Source organism: Rhopalosiphum padi, unplaced genomic scaffold, assembly GCF_020882245.1.
Source record: "Rhopalosiphum padi isolate XX-2018 unplaced genomic scaffold, ASM2088224v1 scaffold1, whole genome shotgun sequence".
In the NCBI taxonomy this organism is placed as follows: domain Eukaryota; kingdom Metazoa; phylum Arthropoda; class Insecta; order Hemiptera; family Aphididae; genus Rhopalosiphum; species Rhopalosiphum padi.
In genome coordinates, this window is record NW_026869996.1 from 3,909,380 (window position 1) to 3,933,311 (window position 23,932).

The window sequence follows — 23,932 nt, forward strand, 5'->3', positions numbered from 1 at the left end:
TATTAGTAATAATATACAATTTAGTAATAATGAGATAGTTATAAGATAGCAATATTGATATAAATATAGAACGAAGACTAATTAAAATGTGCAATTTTGTTTGTTTTTTAAATATCCTAATTATAATTTATAGCAGTTATATTATATAATATTTAATTTTTTAAATAATTATAAGGTACTTAGTACGATAAATACGATAAAATCAGTTTGCCCGAAAGTGCAATAGCGAGTAGGTCATTTTTAAGCAATTCTTATTTTAATATATTTAAACAGTTTACTGTTATAATGTCAAATTTAAATCTTTTAAAATTTTTTAAAATATTTAATTGCGAAACCTCCGGCAAAATTAATGAGGAAATTATTATTCTACACCAAGAGTGGAATTTAATTTCAAAAAGTGGAGAATACAAATGCCCTCGTGGTCATAATTTAAAAGTAGTGTCACGGAATGATACTATCGATGGCTTTGTTTGGAGGTAAGTACCTCTGGCTATCTAGTAAGTACGTTGTAAATCGATCCTTTTTTAACCCAGGTGCCGTGAGCAATGTTCGGTTAGGAATCAAAAAGTTACTAAGTGTAGCTATCAGGTGTCAATGAGGATAAATACATTTTTCGAAAAGTCACACCTTTCAATATTTAAGATAGTTGAGTTGTCCTATTTGAGCCTCCAACATACCACGTCATTCATTATGAGTGAGTTAGAAATTAGCCGTCATACTATTGTTGATTGGTCAAATTTCTGTCAAGAAGTTATGTATGATGGACTAGTTGCTCATTAAGTTAAAATCGGTGGAGTGGGTGTTGAAGTGGAAATAGACGAAAGTAAACTTGGAAAGCGGAAATACCATAGGGGGCACGCAGTTGAAGGTCAGTGGGTATTTGGAGGTGTCGAGCGAGGGACCAATAAATGTTTTCTTGTCCCAGTGGCCAGTGGAGAAAAGAGACAAAACGACATTACTCAACATTATAAAAGAGTGAATTTTACCAGGGACAACGATCATTTCTGACTGTTGGAAGGTAATTATTTAAAATTTATATTTAAAATTGAATAGATAGGTAATCTATATTTTTGAATACTTAAATATATTAGGCATACGACTGTTTGAATGAAGAGGGATATGTGCATTTTAAGGTTAATCATAGTATTAATTTTAAAGATCCCGAAACTCATCAGCAGAGCGCGGATTTTTATGCACTTAAAAGTATCGAAATATGCCATATTATAATATGCAGTAAAAACTATGAAAATATGTAAAAGATATGCAAAATTTTTTTATTTATTTAAAATTTACAATAAAACTTATAATAATTAATTACTTAAATACTTAAGAAAAAAAAATGTAGGGAATTTTCTAACTTAATTTATTTTTAAAATTGTATTTATTATTAAGATGAATAATCATATGCACTTCAAGTTTTTCTTCTGCGAAGCTGTGTCGTTTATCGATTAACATATTTTTAAAGACTGAGAACGAACGTTCGATGTCAACCGAAGTTATTGTGGCATATTTGAAGTTTAAGTCGTAAACGATTATTTATCTTATAACTATATATATATATATAAATTATTATGAAATTTAGTTTTAATTTTTCTATTTGAAAAAATATTATTTTATACATTTTTTTTAAATTTTCGCTTCAATATGCAATCAATTTTGAATTTTGCCAAAATATGCAATAACCTTTAAATATACAGAAATATGCAAACAAAATTTCACCATTAGCTTCAAATTATGATGATTTGTGGAGATAACTGACAAAAATCCAAAATATTAAAAGGAAAAAAATATGCAATTGCATAGAAATCCACGCTCTACTTATCAGCATACAAATACAATTGAAGGCTTATGGAGACATGCCAAATTTTCACTACCTCAATACCATAGGAAGAAAGATTTTATAGGAGGATATCTCGCCAAACAAATGTTTTTAAAACAAATTAAAAATAAAAATGACGCGTTAATTGAGTTTTTTAAATTGGCTGGACATTTATACAACGCGAATGTCCCAATTAATGTTGAGCAAAACTCAAGTGACGATAACAGCGATACAGATGATAATGAAGAAACTGATGATAATATTGTTTATTACTATATTATATAATATGTTAATTGTAATGATTGTTAGGTTTTTCATAATGTATATAAGTGCAATAAACAATAAAATAAAAAAATTGAATTTGAATTTTAAAATTATTGTCCCCGTAAAAAGAATTTAAATAGGTTATACACGCTCCGTGCCGCAGTAATGTAGTGGTGTTGCGCGCATGCGTATAAACGGAAAATCGCAAACTTTGGAAAGTTATAACTTCCAAAATAATGGTTTCCGCACAAAATTCAAACAGTTTTGAAATCAGCGTTGAAAAACACGTCTTTTAAAAAAAAAAAATTCGAAATTCGTGAGGGGCGTGGTAAAATGCATTTGTTCCATATTTTGTTGAAATTAATTTTAATAATGGATAATTTCAACGATCTTGCAGCTTTATATGTTATGAATATGATTTATGATATACCGGCTTATAACCCAAGGCATGGGATTTCAGTTAAGTATGACCCATTTACACAATGTGATCGTTTATTTAAAAAAAATTATAGATTAACAAAAGATTTAGTTCGGCAGCTAATAACTTTAATTGCACATTTACACCTTACATTGAACCAGAAAGAAGATCTTCATCTATACAACTCTCCGAAAAGGTAATTATTTATTAATAAATGTATTAATTAAATGCAAAAAAACTTACTGTTATAAACCTAACCTAAATTAAAAACGAACCTAATATCTATATTATGAACAATATTTATATTAATGGCCTTCTCAATCAATGTACACAAGAAAAATTAAAATTAAAAATTAAATTCTTATGGTATTTCAATTTGGAATGGTACGTACCAAACCTATTTCTACAACCTTGAAAAACACAAAGTTCACTGCTCAGATTAATTTTTAATATGTATCATATATTGTATCAAATCTCTAAATTATATAAAGAATTAAATAGGTATGAAATATAAATAACTTTGAAAATGTCTTTATTTGTAAAAATTATATTAATAATTTATTTTAATTAATTAAATTAAATAGATCTGTCAAATCAAATTCTAATGTAGTTAAAATTTGTATCTATCTAACCATATTATGACCTTATGGAACTGTCTCCTCTAGTAGAGCCATAGGCTTTTAAGAAGAAGCATCAATTTTTAAATTTTTTTTATTTATACATAATATTTTTACAGGTGTTTTTAGCATTAAACTTTTTTGCAACGGGATGCTATCAAACACCAATTGGTAACAATAGGTTGTAACAAAATTGAAAACGGAGTTGTTTTCTGTATTTATTAACTTTTTTTTTTATTCAAAACAAAATTATTTCAATTGTACAAAATATCACGTACGTGTCTCCAACCCCCCACCAAAGAAATTCGCATAAATTTCTATTTAGATATTTTGTATGTCATTTGTTTGATGGTTTTTAGAATTTGTACATCAGTATTCGAGCAATACCGGAAATACTGAAGGGGGGCTTACGACACATGTCTCCAGCCCCCAATAGTGTAAATAATTAAGTATTCATATATATTATACTGCAATATTAAGTAACTCAATTTGTATGAATTTGTATGACCATTTTTGGAGTTTGTATGCGACCCCCTCCTGAGTTGTAATCGAAAAACCAATTTTCCCGTGTGTCCCCCCCTTGATTCGGAATTTTCTAAGGATATCTATGAATCCATAATTCAAAGGCATTGTAATAAAATTATTGTTTTTTTTTTTTTTTAATAAAAACCTGTATATGAATAGTTAACCAGTATCTTAGTTACTCATAACCTGGTTATTAAACCAAAACTTAAACCTAGACTTATATTAAAACCTGGTTTTTAAAACCAAAATCGAAACCGCAAATTGGGTTTGAGTTTTCGTGTTCTTGTTTATATAATAATAATAATAATTTTTTATACATAAATCTTATATTTATGTATAGAATATATTCACCACGTACATTTAGAAATATAGTAGGTTTTGAGTATAATAATTCTATTATAAATGTTTAACAATACAGTAGTCAGTAAGTATTTACCTTTTCTTTTTACGAACCTATCTTGAAATATTTATAGTGTTCTAAAATGATAGTATGATAAAACCCTACAGATTTTAAATTACATTCATAATAATATACAAACACAAACACTAAATTTTACAGGAGTGCAGTTTTAAGATTTTAAATTATTCTACAACAAATAATTTTTGTTTTTGGTGTTGTGACTTATTTTTTTTGTAAAATATTCTGTAGATTACATAAAGAATTGTTACTTGTAGGTCTTAAATTTTTTTTTAGCGTAATTATCCTGTTCCTTTTAAATTTAAATGGGACTTGTTATAAGTGGCAATTAAAATATATTTTTACCATGAACATACAAGGTTTTGATTTACATATTAAATTGTTTATATTAAATAAACTCTGATTAATTAATGATATAAATAGTTAAAATGTTTTTAACACTAATTTTTTTGATATACCTACAAAATTAAATATGTATATAATTTAATTGTTGTAGAAAGGTTAAAAAAGAAAAAAATGTGGGATTCAATGTGTAATATGAAAAAGTAGTATTTTTCATTAAATTTATAGTCAAATAAAAATCAGTTCTTTAATGTTATTTTATGTTAATTAAAGGTATCACACATTTTTTATATGTATGAAGTACCTATAAATAAGAGCCATATAATGTAATCATAAATAATCATATGTATAATTTGTATTTAATATTTTAATATAATATACTGAAAAATGCTAAAAAGAAAATTATTTTATTTTATTAATTCAGTATAGGTGTTAATAAATAATAATAACAAAAACAAATTAAAAATTAAAGAAAAAGTATAATTTACTCAACAAATATAAAACAAAATTTAAATACTGTTGGTAAATAAAAAGTTTGTTTTACTCTTAATAGTAAGACCTTAGTATTTCTATCATATGAAAATAAGATTTGTCTTTTCCTATATTCAAGATAAATCTGTTATATTTGAATTAATATTTTGGTTTAATTACTTACCTGTGTACCTTAAATAGAGGTTATCCCTCTCGTTTCTGAATCCAAGGGAATACAGTCCAAATAGCAGATGGAGACAAAATAAGGAACTTAGTTTAATAGAGAAATAATTAAAACAATTTTTGAATACTTTTTAATACCAAATATTTTTTTTTACTTTGTCTTATTTAAAACTTTTACTGGAATTTGTAGGAATAATTATTTAAAAATAGTTTTATTACAAATATACTAAGAATGTTGTCTCCGTCTTAGAAGTAAGTGCGTAACATGATATATTTTATGCTCAGCAGATCACGTTTTGCTCCGTTGAATTAAAAATTACAGTGAATTGCCCTCTTATACAATTTAAAGTTAAGTTTATAATCTAGGCAACTTCATAAGTTTTTTATAATTTTTATTTTAAAGTGAATTATAATTATTTTAAAATTATAAATTGATTACCTATGAAGAATAATTGTGATGTTAAATACTTAGTCAACATGGTACCCGCCGTTTTTCCCGAATCGAAATTCCCGAATGGACTTTTTACCGAATGTCGTTTTATCCGAAAATCCGAAAACCCGAAACCTTTTTTCCCGAACGACTTTTTCCCGACGGTTATTGTTCCCGAAATAAAAATTTTTAAAAATTTAAAAATGTTGTTATAACTGTGAGCTGTAATGACTAGGTATGTATTTTCTATACATTATAACTAAAATACAGCTGTTGCTATACATTCTAATCTTTTCTAATCTTTTTTTTCTCCGTGCGATAAACGGGCACATGTAGAATCGCATGTTTGCCATTATTGCACTTTACCGTCGCTGATTTATATTTTACACCGATATTTGTGTTATTATTATTATTATTATTATCGTTTGTATCTTTTATCTATGGTATACAAGTAAAACGTAATCGTTGTAATCGTAAAGCCGCGTTATTCGAGTGCTATCGACCGTCGTTATACTTTCCAGTGCATTTTATTGTAAATAATATAAGATTATATACTTAGCAAAATCATTTTAATTTTATTTTAATCTATCACCATGGCTGAAATTAAAATTTTGAGTGAAACAAAATTAATTTGTGGAGGCTTTATTTATGTGCGTTCTAAATTACCAGTCAACGTTAAAACATACTGGGAATGTCAAAAGTTACGTAAAAAAGAGTGCAAAGCAAGAGTTATTACTGCGTTCAATATTTTTGAAAATAAAAATTATTTTGTACGAGAATCAACGTTGGACGATCACGCCCATGTTCCCAACCAAGAAGAGTGTGAAGCAGAGATCATCAAATATTCTTTGAAGCGGAAAGCTGAGGACCAACCACAACTACCACCTGCTCAAATATTACGTACAGAGATGGCTGGCTTATCTGACGGGGTTCTCAGTCAACTACCTAACCGTGATAATTTAAAAAAATCAATGCGTAAAGTCCGGAGGTATTTATTTTTTTTTCAAATTTCCACGAATCCAATTTAATTTTTATGTATTTTACACATACCTAAGGAAAAATTTGCCGCCCAATCCAAAAACACTTAATGACTTTGGTACTCTTCCCGATCGGTATCAAAAGACGCTTACGGGTGAACATTTTTTAATTTACGATTCACTTGATGATGATTCCGTCAATGAAGGTAGAGTCGTTGTGTTCTCGACTCGGAGAAATTTAGAATTATTGGCCCGGAGTGATTGCTGGTTTTTAGACGGGACTTTTAAGGTTTGATGGATTTTATTATATTTATTAGTCCAGGGCTTGCAAACGTTATAATAACGTTATAATTATAACGTTATACTCGACATAAAACGATTGAAATTTGAAACGTAATTATAACGAAAAACGATAAATACGATAATAACGATAATAATAAATTTTTTTTTCAAATGCAACCCTGTTTATTACCTAGGTATATGTCTATGATGTGTTAATCAGTGGTGTATTGGTACGGGTGCGCCGGTATACGTCGTATACGTCGCGAGCTTCGCGGCGAACAACGGTGTCCGGGTGTCATGACGCGGCGTTTAACAAAAATGTCTCTTAAGATTTTTAATATTTGAAAAATTAAACGTTTTATTGAAATTCTGATACTTGCATCGTCTTTAACACATAAAATAACACATTGCTACGTAAATTAAATTTCAAAAATAAAATTTTTAGGTGGGTAAATCGTTGTGTGAAGCGAGCAACTTTTACACGTATGAGATAGGCAATTCCGACGAGTAAGGCCCAATGACGTCACGCGGCTATTCTTCATTTCTTAATATCTCTTAATTATCTCTTATTAATATCTCTTATTAATCTATTGAAGTAGGCATTGAATGTAATTATATAACAATATGATTTTGTTTCATAATTCTTAGGTGTGTCCCACTATTTTCACACAAGTTTTCACGATTTTGGGAACATGCAAACAACACGATGCTCATGACACAGTTGCTATTCCATTTGTCTATGCACTGTTGTCGTCAAAAGAAACGGTTCAGTATGCCACTGTGCTAAGAGCAGTACAATCTTCATTTAACGAACACAGGATTGTTTGTGAACCGGCTAAGATCATGACTGACTTTGAAAAATCTATAATCAACGCTTGTCAAGAAGTTTATCCAAATTGTCCTCTCAGTTGTTGCTTTTTTCATTTCGGTCAATCAATGTATCGACAAATTCAATCTGTTGGTCTTCAAGCCACATACAATGACCCTGATGATCGTTCATTAAAAATGTACAGTCATATGATGCTAGCGTTGGCATTCGTACCTTTGGCTGAAGTACCTCGCATTTTCTCGCTTTTGAAAAATGACGCGCCTGAAGATTTATTACCAATTTTGGAATATTTTGAAAAAAATTATGTTGTAGGAGTAATAGCTAGAGGGCGAAGACGAGGAATTCTTCCACGTTATCCGCCAGAAATTTGGAATCAGCACCAAGCCGCTCTAACTGGTTCACACAAAACCAACAATGTAAGTGAGGGGTGGCACAATCGCTTCCAGCTTGTTATTGGAAAACATCATCCAGATCTTTACTCCGCTCTCGGTGAGATCCAAAAAGAACAAGCTGATGCTGAGATAATGATCGCGGAGCTGAGTTTAGGACGAAAAGTTAGAGCACTACCAAAAAGAAAATGGCGGGATTTTCAAAAGCGAATAATGTCCATTACTGCTGAATTTAATACATACCAGCCGTTACAATTTCTGAGGGCAATCGTACATAATATTGTTTTGTAATTTTGTTTTTAACGATAACAGCATTTATTATGTTATTATACTTTTTAGTTTTTTTTAAATAATTTTTATTTTTATATGCATATAATTTGTCGATTTTAAAATATTTAACGATAACGCAACAGCATTTATTATGTTATTATACTTTTTTTTAAATTATTTTTATTTTTTATATGCATTATAATTTGTCGATTTTAAAATATTTAACGATAACGCAACAGCATTTATTATGTTATTATACTTTTTAATTTTTTTTAAATAATTTTTATTTTTATATGCATATAATTTGTCGATTTTAAAATATTTAACGATAACGCAACAGCATTTATTATGTTATTATACTTTTTTTTAAATTATTTTTATAAAACACCATTCGGGAAAAAGTTCATTCGGGAATTTCGATTCGGGAAAAAGGCGTTCGGGAAAAAAGGTTTCGGGTTTTCGGATTTTCGGATAAAATACCATTCGGGAAAAAGTCCATTCGGGAATTTTGATTCGGGAAAAATACCGGTAACCAGTCAACATACTGTGTAAACATAATTAATTACGAAAAATACTATAGTGGTTACTTATTTGTATTTATTTAAGTATACTTCTATGTCCTGCCAAATAGTTAAACAATTTGTTGACTAAGTTGACCTATTTAACATTACATTTGATCTTATTTGTCATCATAGGTATTTGTAATATTATAAAATGGAATTTTACTTAGTTTTCATATTACATCAAGAAAATCTTTTAAAGATTTAATCATTTCTAAATTTATTATTTTAACTTAGCTTTTTTTTAACCGGAATTTTAACGAAATGTTTTTGGTGTGATATTAAAATACAAATAAAAATATAATGAAAATCCTATGAACCTAGATAATAATATTACCTTTAAATTGTATAATAGGTTACTCCACTCTAATTATTAAAAAAAAAAGGTGGTCAGGTAGGTGTCACTCTGCTTTATTCTGCTATACTCACTATAATGGATGGTGTTAAATTGTGAATTCAATGATATAATATAATATCAATGTATAAGAAAAACGATCCCGAAGGAAGACGGTAAGTCTATTGTATCCCTTTCAGCACTGACTTACATTTTTGTGTAGGTGAATAACTTTGTTACTACATACTGAATATTATTTCAATTTCATAACCATTGTCAACCAATCTACATTTTTGTGTAGGTAAATTATTACCTCTTTAAATCCTGGACTTTTTGTTTTTCTTCAAATATTTTATATGTTTCAGAATGGACTCATTAGGTATCGAAATGCATAGGAAAAATATTAAAAAAAAAAAAAAAAAAACAATCATTTTTGCTAAAAAAACAACTACACATTTGTGTAGGTACGTTCTGTAATATTTTTACTTTACATATTATTATCAACAAATAACAATTTTAATAAAAAAAAAAAAAAAAATTGAACTTTTTAATACACTTTTATAGTTAACTTGAAAAACAACAGAATATAAAAAAAATAATTGCAGTAAATAATACAGTATTTTTTTATAAATGAAAATCTTTAAAACATGTGTTCTTTGCAGTTAAACACAAATAAATATTACACTAACTACATCTTATTCGAGTACGACTTTTACATTTTTTATTTCTACAATTTCTCGCAGTCTTCAAATCATCAACAATTGGCCAGTGTTCATATTTGTCCTTCGTTTTATGCTCAGGTGGAAAACGAGTTCTATAATTTGGAATTTTTTGTTGTGGTTCGGCTGGTTCAAGGTTATCTTCACTAGACGACGAAGAGTCGACCGTAAAGCCCCCCCATACACGGTCAATTTTGAATGACAATCAATGTGATTTACATTCATGACTGACTATGTATGTGTATGACTGATAATGACTGACAGTCAAATTTTATGACTGATGAAATTCAAACATGTTTGAATTTTTATCATCAGTCAAGATGATTGACATTCATGATTGGCCGTGTATGTCTATGAATGTAAAATTTATCAGTCGACCAAGTAGAATTGTGTGAGTCAGTCGTGTGTTCTTATTTGTGTTTCGTAATTTTATATATTCGTCCATAAATGGCGAATAAGGTAAATAATGAAGAATTTTGGCGCGAATTTATACATTTATACCGTAGTTTACCTGCTACGTGGAAAATAAAAAGTGATTTGTACAAAAATAGAATTTTGAAACAAGAATGTTATGTACAGTTAACTAATAAGTTAAAAGAAATCGATCCATTGGCTGATATAAATACTACAAAAAAAAAATCAACACATTAAGATCAAATTATCGTCGCGAGTTGAAAAAAGTTATGGCGAGTCAAAAGTCCGGTGCAGGTACTGACGATATATACTTGCCATCGGTTTGGTATTTTGACGAGTTGGAGTTTTTACGGGATCACGAAATGCAAATATCTGGAACATCGACAATGGATGAAGAAAGTAATGATCCTCAAGACGTAACATTGGAAAATTCGGTATGTAATGGAATATTATTATTATATTATCATAAATAGATATTTATTGTTATAGAATATTTGTTAAATTAAGTTATTTTTAAACACGTTCGTGACTTATTAAAATACACATGCTAATCATATAAATAACAATACAAAAATAAATATTACCCATTCAAGTGTTATCGTAGGCATATAAATAATTGTTACAAATGAAAATATAGTACGTAATAACTAATAATATTATAAGTATTTTATTCTTTATTTATTCCAAACAATATAACATGATATTATAATTTGTATATTACTAATAAACAAAATAAAGAAAAATAATAAAAAAATAATTAAATATTAATATCTATTAAATTGTCTTGCCAATGGACTGCCCCGGCGTTGTTGAAATAATCACAAAATTTATCTCGTATTTTTTTGGCTGTTACTGATGAATTTCTACCTTGATAAGGCTGTAGCTGACCTAATTGCTCATCTTGATTTCTCCAACTTCCTGGTTCCACGTATCCTGTTAAAATATTTTCAAAATCAACACTATCATGTAAAAATGTTTCCATTTTATGTTGACGTAAAAAGTTGTGAAGATGGCAGCAGGCACGAACGATTATTGTGGTTTTTTCCGGACATAAGTTTATTGTTTTTAAAAGTATTCGAAATCGTGATGCTAGAATTCCAAAAGTATTTTCAATAATTCTACGAGCCCTCGACAATCTGTAATTGAAAATACGTTTTTCTTTGCTTAAATTTCTATGTGGATAGGGATTCATCAGATTATTTGAAAGCGGAAATGCATCATCCGCTACAAAAACATATGGAAATTTGTCACTTATTCCTGGTAGGTAATCTGGTTCCGGAATCTTTAATTTATTTTCCTTAAAATTTTTGTAAAACAAAGTATTTGAAAATACACCTGCGTCTGAAACTCGTCCATTGGAACCAATATCCACCATAATGAATTCATAGTTGGCATTTGCAATTGCCATTAAAACAATACTGAACGTTTTTTTGTAATTGAAATAATACGAACCAGATTCTTGAGGTCTTATTATCTCTATGTGTTTGCCATCGATCGCCCCCAAACAATGATTAAAATTCCATTTTGATTCAAAGTTATTAGAAATAATTTTCCATTCTTCTTCTGATGCAGGTATCTGAAATCGATAAAAAGTATCAATTAATTATTTATGTTATTTTATTTATAGGAATATAATATGTTCGAAACAGGCTCCCTTGAAACTCTTCAAACAACTTTACACGAACCACAAAAAAGAAGAAAAAAATGGAAAATTCTGAAGAAAAGAGAATGAATGATTTACTAGAATTAGCATGCAGCCGCCTACAACAATCTACATCCGATAACGACATTGTAGCAAAATCGTGGGCAATTGAACTAGGAAAACTTGAACCAGACCAACAATTGTTTGCTCAAAAAGCAATTAACGATATCCTGTTTGAAGGTCGCTTAAAAACTCTTCATAGAAACTCAGTAAAAATTAACCATTCTTGTGTATGCTCACGCTCTTCAACACCATCTACATTTATTCAACCTGCGCCTGTTTATATATCTTCAAATTCAAATTCATCACTGTCTGGTCATACATGGGAGACCCCACACGTTTCAAACACGACAGCTTACAATAGTTTCAGTGAACTTTTCAACGACACTCAATATACAAATTAAGATGTATTACTTTTATTATTTTTTAACTATTTAAACAAATTGTAAACATTTTTTTAATGAATTAAAAATAAATAAATTTACTTACCTTTATATTATTTTTTAGTACAGTTATTATAGCCTCACATGTTTCTATGATAATTTTTCCAATTGTTTGGGGAGCGATTGCGGTAATGAACTTAAGTTCTTCAAAATTAACGCCGGTAGCCAGGTATCGTAGCGTACATGATAAACGCTGGGCCGGAGAAATTGGTTCTCTCATACAAGTATACTGTTTTTCTATCATTGGTGTAATCATATTTAATAACTCCGAAAATGTCGTGTTGTCCATGCGAAGATAATTTCTATAGTCAGATGGAGAAGATAGTCGAAGTTCGTCTAGAAGATTATGATAGGAAAATGTGTTCCTTTTTTTGGCCATTCTTTCATCCAAAATCTTTTTTTTCTTTTCGTTTTTTTCGTTTTATCACACGCTAGGTAAATAGAAATTCCAATAATACCTTCTTCATTCATTTTTTATTCATGCAAATTTTAATTTTCAATTTAAAATGAATTTTTTTCAAGAAAAACAACTACACGATACACCAGACTTTCAATACTGACAATTGTGTTGACTTATAAAATAAAATAAGCGAATGACTGAAGACTGTCAGTTTTGATTGACCGTATATAGTTGTTATCAATCGTCAGTCAATGATCATACTTGACTGTCAATCACATTGATTGTCATTCAAAACTGACCGTGTATGGGGCGCTTAAGAGGTCGTTTGTTTTTAATAAAAGCTGCTAATCAATCACGTGCTATTTCCATTTTAAATTCCATTAAGTCTTTAATACAATTTTTTTAATTCCCATATTTAAAGCATCTTGTCTATACTCCATGCATGCATTAACAATAGACAGGTCGATAAAGTATAAGGCAACTTTTAGTGTCCATTTTTTTTGTTTTTACTCACACGCGGTAAGCCTCGAGTTGTTGGTCGCACACGTCTACGCCACCCATATTTTGGTTATAAGTCTTGATTACTGATGGACAAGGAACTTCTATATATTTTTTTTCAGACTTACTCCATTGTGTGTGGTTCCACACCTGTGGCTGTTGATAAAACAGTGACACACTTACTATCTTTCAACTTTATTGCAACTATTTGGTTATCAGACCGTGTAAATTCTTCCCATTCCCCTTGCTTAAACTTTTTATCTTCACTGAAATGTACATTTTTTAAACGATTATTCATATACCTGTCGCCTTTATTGCATTTAAACGATCTAGTAATGGAACAGTAGTGAAATATCTGTCAAAAAATAATACAGAGTTTTCTGGAATAGTTTTTGCTAATCTTAAGACCACCGCTGGGCCTAATCCAAGTGATCTATCTAATGGTGTATTTTCGCCTTGATAAATTTCAAAATCAAGTACTAAACCCTTTGAAGTTGTGATAACAAAGTTTTTAAGACCAACTGGTCTAGGTTTATTTCTAACGTATTGTCTATAGGGAATACGTCCCAAAAATGGTATCATTTGCTCATCAATAGAAAAACAACTTATATTACGCGGTATACTTAAACAAGCATTACGTACGCTGTAAATAATTGGTTTAATTTTCCAAAAGCGATCTGCCTGTGGTGGACGATTGTTGATATCCACAAAATGTAAACAAGAACAAAGTAAAAAAAAACCTATCTCTCGTTATGGCTTGTGCAATTAAATCAAATTGGATACCTCTTTGCCAGTACATATGAACACGAGGAACTTTATTATACCGATCATTGCATGAGCTTTAAAGAACACATGTTCTGTTTCATGTTTCTTTATTTTCATAAAGAACTTTTATTTCATATTGCCAAACAGATAAAAAAAAATGTATTTTTTTCTGCAACACAAATAGAAAATATGATTAACTAAAGTATAATCCCTAATGAAGAGGATGGTACTAACTATGCTATATCAATTGTAGCTGGACCATTTAGTAAGTATTATTATTAATTATTATGAATAAAATAAGTGAGTGTTCATGATTTTTACTCTTAATTTTTATTTGGAAAAAGCATTGCAATCAAAAGCGGTGTCCAAGGCTTGGTCTGAACAAGATTCGTCAGATGACAATGACAATGTCAAAAATAATTTATCCCCAAAATATCCATCTCCTAAAAAAAGGAGGATGATGCCAAAATGTGCACGTATGATAGAAAAAGAGTTTAGCCCAAATCTCCCAAAACCACCAACTACTTCAATTAATTCAACTAGTAATTTATTATTTATTGATTATTCCTATTTATTTTTATTATAATTATTTTACATGTTGTTATAATGTATGTATACATTGTTTAAATTTAGTAACTAGTACAAACAAAGATGATAAAATAATTTCAAAAGCTGATGAATTATTATGTAAGTTTATAAATTAATTTTAATGAATATTAATTTAAATAGGTTGAAATTATAATATATATATAGATATTTTATAATGTTTATAATGATAAAAATTAGTGCTCTCGATACCCGAGTACCCGAGTACTACCCGGGTACCTGGGTACCCTTGTTTTACGGGTATTACCCGATTTACAATATTTCGGGTATCCGTTATTGATTGGGTACCCGTTACGGATCTGGTACCCGTTATGGTTTGAAAACTCATTACCAGGGTTGGGATTATATAGCACTTAAATTGCATAAATATGCGCTATATTATGACCTTAACTATCGCTAAATATGCGTTAAAAATATGCAATAAAAACAACAAAATATGAAGAAAAAAAGGAAATTTATTAATTAATCACTTAAAAAAAATCCCAGAAAAAATTAGCAGATAACAAAAATATTATACTATAATATTAACATCTTATTAATAACTCAAAATTAGATAATTTATATTTTATAACAATGTAATAATTAACAATAAATTGATGTCGGCCTAGACCCATAAACTAATGAATAAATAAATATAAATATTAATAACAATAAAATAATAAATCAACGATTGAAGGCATTTTGATTCCTTTTTAAGAACGTCAGTAAATTAACGTTTTCTGACAAAAGACAACTTCTTTTAGATGTTACAATGTTTCCTGCTGTGGAAAAACAACGTTCCGATGTAACTGATGTTGCCGGTGCACATAAATATTTTTTAGCTAAAAATGCCAGATTTGGATATTTCAACTCATTATTTTTCCACCATATAAGGGGATTGGATACATTATGGTTTAATTGAGGTTCACGTAAGTACATATCGAATTCACTTTCGTTTTCCCCATATGATTTTGCATCCAATAAAAAATCCATTGCACTAATCTCCTCACTTACGACTTTATTAGATTCAGCTAGTCTCGTTGTCTGTAATAAATTTTGTACACGTTTTCTTACATTTTCTTTTACTTCATCAGTTTCTGTCTCTAAATATTTGTATCTTGGATCTAGAAAACAAGATATTTGATCTATAAATACTTCATCATATTCCTGCCTCTTCATTTTAAATCTCTTTTGTAAATTTTGATTTATATCTTCATTGAAGTTTCTTACATTTTCATTGTCTTCAGATTTTATTAGCATGTGTTTATTGATTAACCCATAAATAATTGGTCGGAGTATAGAAATTGTAACATTTTCCTCGCATAATACCACTGTTGCAACTTGCAAAGGCTTTAAGAGCTTAATCATTGATTCCATTTCTGTCCATTCCCCTTCGTTTATTTCAAGTTTCAAAGCTAACGCAGCAGAAGTTACCTCTCTGTCTGCTAAAACTGCGATGATAGCACCTCGATTTACTAGAAGCCTTTCACACATCAAATAAGACGAATTCCATCTAGTGGCGCAGCTTTGAATTAGTTTGAGTTCTTTCAATTCAAACTGCCGTTGTGTCTTTCGTAAAACAGAAGCTGCAACATTGGAATGATGAAAATGACTAACCATAGTACTAGCTTTCTTCAATATGAGTGAATATAACTTCACCGATTTTAAAGCAGTTTTCACACAAATTTGTATTGTATGTGCAGCACAACAAATACTATTCTCCACGTTTTCAACTAAAAGAACTGAGGATACAACATTCGCAGCATTATCATGCACAACTGCATGAACTTTTCCATCTAATTCCCACTCTGCAATTACCATTTCTAACATAAATGCTAAGTTCTCAGACGAGTGCCTTTCCTCTATATACTCCGCACATAAAGTATAATTTTTCAATTCCCAGTTATCATTAATATAGTGGATTGTTACTGATATAAATGATTCTTGGGCTCTTGACGACTAGCCATCCGTTGTCAAAGCTACAAATGACACTGAGCTCAAAGAATTCATTATTTTTGTACGCAATTCACCGTACAACAATTGCAATCTGGATGATATTGTTGAAGCTATGGGAATTTGATACCCAGGTTCCACAAGTGACATAAAGTGTTTAAATCCATCGCTTTGAACAAATGAAATTGGGAGTCCATTCGCAGAAATCATATATGCAAGTGCTTGGGAGATTTGTTCTTGTCTATCAGCACTATAGTTATCGTTATTTCTTCGTCTTTTCTTCCTAGTAGGTTGTGCACTATCAGAAATTTCTGCGTTTACTGAAGAACTACTTGATAATGAAGCAGTACAAATTGATGTTCTTGAACTAAATAAAAAATTATATTTCATTCAATAAATTTAGCAGTGATTTTAGATTCTAAGTAAAGTCAATAATACACTGATTTAAAATGCTGTTTGGTTTTTATATTCATTATTATTTTTTATTTGTGTATATGTATATTGTATATCACAGTGTTCAAAAAAAACTACTAATATATTTGATAAATAATTAATCACTGGTCATCTCCGTCAAATTTTATTCGAATAAAAAATTATTCGGATAATTTTTAAACATTATTCGAATAATTTTTGTTCATTTTTTTTTTAACCTTGACATATATATAAGATTAATAATTAATAATAATAATTTTGTTTGGGTAACCATAGGGTTGGCAATTAAAAAGAGACAAATAGTTGGCATTGCATTTTAAATTACATGATGATGATTGTAAATGTTATTTTATTCGGAAAAAAGTACAAATATTATACATAAAACAAATATAAATTTATAGAGTAAAGTAAAGAATTTGATAAATTTTTTTGAATAATAATTTAGTAATATTATAATATGAATATTATTTTGTAATAATTACAACAATTATAAATAGTAGTAAATAGTAATAACAAAAATGAAAATAAATAATTATAACAAATTTTAAATTTCAATAAATAAGTCTTATAATAGTAAGTAACTAATTATAATTATAATTCAATTATTAACAAATGATATTATACTTATTAGTAATAAAGTTTTGAAATTATCAAAATAATTTTTATTCGAATAATATTATCACGCATATAAAATATTAATATACTTTATTTCAAGTATCTATAATTGATTTTTTTAAAAAAATGAACATCATACGTTCATAGTATTAGCCTTGAGTAGAAAGTAGAAAATTTTACACTCTCAAAAATAATTGCATTAATTAACTATACATAATTATTGTAAACTAATATCATAGATTAATTCTGTGATAATATTATAAAATAGTTATAATACCTTTCATTCTCATCCATTTCAATAGCTGTAGACCCTGTTACTGTATCATATTTATGAACATACTTTAAATGTTTATTTATTGCCGATGGTGATCCATTATATGATATTATGGCATTACAAATATTGCAAGTAACATCTTTTTCATTATTACATATTTTGCAAAACTGCCAAACCCAACTTTTTCTTTTTCCAGACATCTTTTTATTTTGAAAAATGCAGTACTTTTAAATATCACTCGTATAGTACGAGGTTAGTACTCACGGTTGTCACAGAGGGTATTCGGACAATTGACACCCGACGGTTTTGCCGATATCGGACTTTTTGCACCCGATATTTTTAGAACACGGACAATTGACACTGAGCGATTACGATTACGATTACAATGACGATAATCGTGAGTAGGTAAGTACCTATAGGCATTAGGCAATAGTTATTAGTTACTAGTTAGTGTCTGTTGTAGTGTAGTGTGTACTCAGTTTTCTTAAAAGTAATTATTATCATAATATTCATTCAATATGGACTCAGAATGTTCCGATATAATTGAAATAATTAAAACTAAAGTGATAATTAATGATTATATTTATGTGTTCCAAAAAGAAGTTGGTGATGGGTTCAGATATACTTGTGTTCAACGAAAGAAACATTATTGTAAAGGTAGTGTAACGATAAATTCGTCCAAAAGCAAAATTTTAAAATTTCAAAAATATTCTCATAATCCTGATTCTGCTGAAGCTGAAGTATGTTGTGCCTTAAATGCGACGAAAGAAAATATTATAAACAATTTTGATATTCCTTCTAAAGTGTACGCAAAAGAAGTTACCAAATTAACAGACGTAGCTGCTTGTTTAATGCCAAATGAAAATAATGTAAAAAGAAATTTAAGGAGAATCCGTAACAATTCATATCCTACAATTTCTTCCAAAGAATTCGTATTAGAGGGTAAGTGGACGATGACAGCAGAACCTAATCAGCAAAAGTTTTTATTTTATGATAATCGATCAATTAATAGTCGTATAATTATATTTGCTTCTCAAGACTGCCTAGAAATATTATCACAAAGTGATCACGTGTTCATGGACGGAACATTTTCTTCATGCCCTAAAGGATTTTATCAACTTTATGTACTACACGTAATTTATAAAATGAAACCTTTATCTGTCGTTTATGCGTTATTACCAAAAAAAACACAGACAGTTTATGTAGAACTTTTGATGACTCTCAAAGACACGTGTTCATCAGTGAAGTCATTTTCTATTGATTTTGAACTTGCTATGATAAAAGCGATTGAAGAAGTTTTTGAAGACAGCGTTTCCATACATTTGTGCTATTACCATCTTAGTCAAAGTGTGTGGCGTAAAGTCCAAAATCTTGGTTTGGCATCAAAATATACAAAAGACAAAGAATTCCGTTGTTCAGTACGAATGATCAATGCATTGGCCTTTTAACCACTTAATATTATTAAAAAAGATACCATACTCATACACGTACATAATATATACATATATTTTTTTAAATTTAAATATATTTTTTATAGGTATGAGCTTATTATATGACATTTTTTCATATGATAATGATGTGGATGATATTTTAACATACTTCGATGTAACATATGTTAATGGGCCGTACAAATTAATTAACAATACGCAAGTTATGTGCTTCAAAAGGAGACCATCTATGTTTGCTCCATATATGTGGAATGTCCACAATGCCACAAAATTAGGTTATAGTAGGACTAATAATGTATCAGAAGGTTGGAACAATAAGTTCCAACATTTAATTAGATTTAAACATTCACATATATATATATTTATTGAAGCTTTACAAATGATGAACTCCATTACCTCAATGGAGATTTTAAAACTAAATACAGGTATTCAAATAAATTGTAAAATTAAATCAAATGAAGAACGGCTTAAAAACATATGTAAAACTTCTCAATTCAAAACAAATAGTGAAATTATTATTTTTTTTAAAAATGTATCCTACGTAATTAAACATTAAATTTTTATTAAAATTAATACAAAATCGTTTATCTTTTCATTTTATTAGAATAAACTTTTCAATTATATTATTATATTATACGCTGATTATTCAGTATTTATAAATTTTATATTCGGTGTCAATTGTCCTATCAGCGGGTGTCAATTGTCCTATTATTGGGTGTCAAATGTCCTAGAATCGTCACAGAGGTTGTCACTCACGCTGCAGAACTTCAAAATTCACAGTTCAGATATAGTATTATTAATAATATATTGTCGCACGTGCTGCATTTTATCTATTTAATTGTATGATTGTGATTACTTATTATCTGGGTATAGCTATACATATAAAAGGTAACAAATAAGGCCACTATATCCGTTATCTGCAATATAGGTTTTATAATAGCTTTTAACATAGTATTCAACATTATTCTTGAAAAAAATAATTATTAAAGTATAATATATTAATATCCCTAGGTATGATGACTAGTGAACCGACTATTTGAAACAGCTGAGAGCCGAGAATCACTATAGCGCATAAGTATAATAATATATGCATATAATGAATATTATGTTAACATATAAAAATATCTACATTTTACTTAGAGATGTAATATGTATATCGTGTTTTACGCCATCGTGTGCACAGGTTCTAAAACAGTCCAACTTTAGAAAAGTATACATATAATATTTTTTCAGCATTGCTGATAATTTCAGGACAACATGCAAATAATATGAATTCAACTTACCGGCTACCGCATAAATTATAAATAATAATAATGATATTAATATAATATATCCTAGACTGATAAACCGTCTCCGCTCAGAATCGTTTTTCGTATACAATGATATAATATCATTGAAATCAAATTTAATACAATCAATTACAGTGACCCACTTATAACCTACTTCACAACAGAGCGATACCCACTTGTCAACCTTTTTTAAACCGTAATTTTGTTAATTTAAAAGAGGAAATATTTTTTATTTGAATAATTGTGTAATGTATAATTTAATACTGATTACCTCTTAGCAATTAATAATTAAAACAACCGTTTACGTATAATAGAAACCATTAGGTACCCGAAAATTTTGGGTAATGGGTACCCACTACCCAAAAACGTTGATTACCCACAAAATCGGATATTACCCGAATAAACTGGTACCCGGGTACCCGGGTTTGTTGGTCCCCGGGTATTACCCACATCAAATCAAGAGCACTAATAAAAATACTAACTATTTATCATTTTGGTGTATATTTTTGTTTAAGTACCAAATTCAGATGATGGTTCAACTGATATAAAAACAGGAGTAGTTGAAAATTTTTATAATCATAAAGAGGATAAGTTGAAAAGTATGTTGCAAGTCATTACTATAATATATATATATATATATTTATTTCAACTTGATTTCAAAATAAATTATTGGTATACCTAATTTGTTTGTTCTTAATATAGCAAGTTCTATGGGTAATATTCAATCTATTTCTGAGATAGAAAATGATCATGGCACTGAAAATTATATGCAAGCAACTTCTTTCATAAAGGTTCTCTAAAGGTTTTTTTAAACCTATAGATGAATATCTTAAAATCAAAAGTATATTTAAACCTGATTTTTTATATTTTTACTGATTTTATTTTAAAGTTTATATTTAAAAGCTATTGTTTGTTTATTCAGTTTCTGATTCAAATGTTGATGGTGATCTGTCAGCAACAAAAAATATTGTGGTAGATTCAAGTAAAATACAGCTTGTTATTATCGACTAGCCTCTAATTTTTCTAGTTCCTTGTACTAGTAGAACTATTAAAACACCCAACAGAAATTTACATAGCATCCAAGATATTGAGGAACTGACTAGTTTCATTATGGATGCAAGTAATGAAGATTTTTTGACTGACCATGATTCCATTTTAAATAGTATTAATACCTGTTCTAATACTGATGTTTTGCATAGTTCCAAAATCAATGATTCATCAAATGGTATTTAAAATTATTATTTTATCTTTAATTGGTCAATAATATTAAGTTATTCTATTCTAGAAAGCTGCTGTTGTAAAAGTATCTCAGAATTGAAGTCTTTAATTATTAAAAAAAATAAATCACAGAAGTCTATTCAACAACAAATGATGATTCAACTTACAATGTTGAATAAATCCAATAATAAAATATGCAAGTCAATTGAAAATTTAGACTACAAGATGCAAGTAATAATGAAATCTGACTCTAGAGTTCGAGATTTGGCAATGCCAATCCCAAAATTGCCGTCAGCATTGTTAAATATAGTTCCTGTAAAAACTAATAAAGAGTTAGAAATAGTTGAACGATTTCTATCATCCGAACAGAATGAAGATAACGTAGATTATAAAGAGGAAATTGTAAGATGTTATTTTTTTTTTATATATATAAATATTTTTATTTTATTATGAATGACATTTCAGAAATCTTTTCTTTTTGTGAAAATTGGTTGTAACTCATCATTTAGTGCGGCAATACGAGAAGCTATAAATTCATGTTTCAATTATGAACTTCTCAGTGAATTCAGTTACAAGGGAAAAACTAAAAGGAAGTTCACAGATTTAAAGTTGTTCGATTTAATTTATGGTAAGTTAAAACATTTATATGCTAGATAATATTTTAATATTTTAATACATTTTTATAGAAACATTGTCTGGTTTTCGAAAAACTTCACTTGATGAACAAAAGTTCCACAGTGTAACTGATAATTACTTAAGACATAACCCCAAACGAATTCCAAAGCCAAATCCATAACAATTTACAGATAGTATAATGGTGTATATGTATAATGTATATGTTACCGGCAATGTGTTGAATCCGGTATTATATAGAAATCCTAGGTATTCTTTAGAATGCCAAAAACGAGCAAGAAAAGTATAAAATATAATACAATAACTAGGTATTCTATAGATTACCTAACCTCAAGCAGGAAAAGTATATATAATTAATATTTAATATAAATTTATATTTGTACCTAGTGTACCTCTGTAATCAATGATTAATGTTTATCTTGACAATTATGTTATCGCATACAACACGTGTGTGATGTATTATCGTATTATATAGGTTGACCTCATTGATTTCCAGTCACACCCAGATAGAAAATATAAATTTATATTAGTATATCAAGATCACCTAACTAAATTTATAATTCTTAAGGCACTTGAATATAAACGAGCAGAAGAAGTAGCATTCAACCTCATAGATATTTTTACGCTAATAGGAGCTACGTCGATCTTACAGTCTGATAACGGACGTGAATTCTCAAATAACATAGTTTCTAACTTAAAAGACATGTGGCCAGAACTTAAAATTGTTCATGGTAAGCCCAGGCATAGCCAAAGTCAGGGTAGTGTTGAAAGAGCAAATCAAGACGTCGAGAATATGCTCACAACATGGATGCAAACAGAAAAAACTTCTCATTGGAGTCAAGGATTGAAATTCATCCAATTAATGAAAAATAGAGCCTTACATTCTGGAATTAAGATGTCACCATATGAGGCATTATTTGGCTGTAAAGTAAAGGTTGGACTTAGCACTTCAAATTTACCGAAAGAAGTAATTGATAATTTAGAAAACGAAGAACAATTACTAGGATTATATGGGAAAAAAAAACTTCATTTTGATGATCCAACACTTCGCGATAAAAACAATACAATACAAGATACAATTCAATCAAATAATGCAAATGAAAAAGAACTTCCATATGATGATTCAATACTTTCCGATAAGGACAATTCAATACAAGATACAATTCAATCAAATAATGCAAATGCCATGGATAATCGAAAAAAGGCTAAGCAAAATCTTGAAAATCAAGCAGTTAAAATGAAAGCATGGTCAAATAAAAAACTTAAACCGACAGAAGTTGGTGCTACCGTGACGTACCGATTGGCCGACAAATCAATTCACCGACACACCATTTTGCCGACACCCGATTTGCCGACACACTATATTGTGATGAATTATACTTACTAATTAAACTATATTATTTTTTATTGCTTTAA

At 28.9% G+C, this 23,932-nt stretch overlaps 2 protein-coding genes and 1 pseudogene across 2 annotated transcripts; all 3 read left to right on the forward strand.

Moving 5' to 3' along the window:
• The first annotated feature begins 690 nt into the window (after positions 1–690).
• Positions 691–3,306, forward strand: LOC132931177 (uncharacterized; annotated as a pseudogene).
• A 4,283-nt stretch (positions 3,307–7,589) lies between these two features.
• On the forward strand, positions 7,590–8,255 carry LOC132931435 (uncharacterized). The gene has a single exon (XM_060997425.1). The coding sequence runs from the start codon at positions 7,590–7,592 to the stop codon at positions 8,253–8,255; it is 666 nt and encodes a 221-aa protein (XP_060853408.1).
• Positions 8,256–23,219: 14,964 nt separating this feature from the next.
• On the forward strand, positions 23,220–23,903 carry LOC132931179 (uncharacterized). Its single transcript, XM_060997300.1, has one exon. It carries the CDS (start codon positions 23,220–23,222, stop codon positions 23,901–23,903), a length of 684 nt encoding a protein of 227 aa, XP_060853283.1.
• The last annotated feature ends 29 nt before the right edge of the window (positions 23,904–23,932 follow it).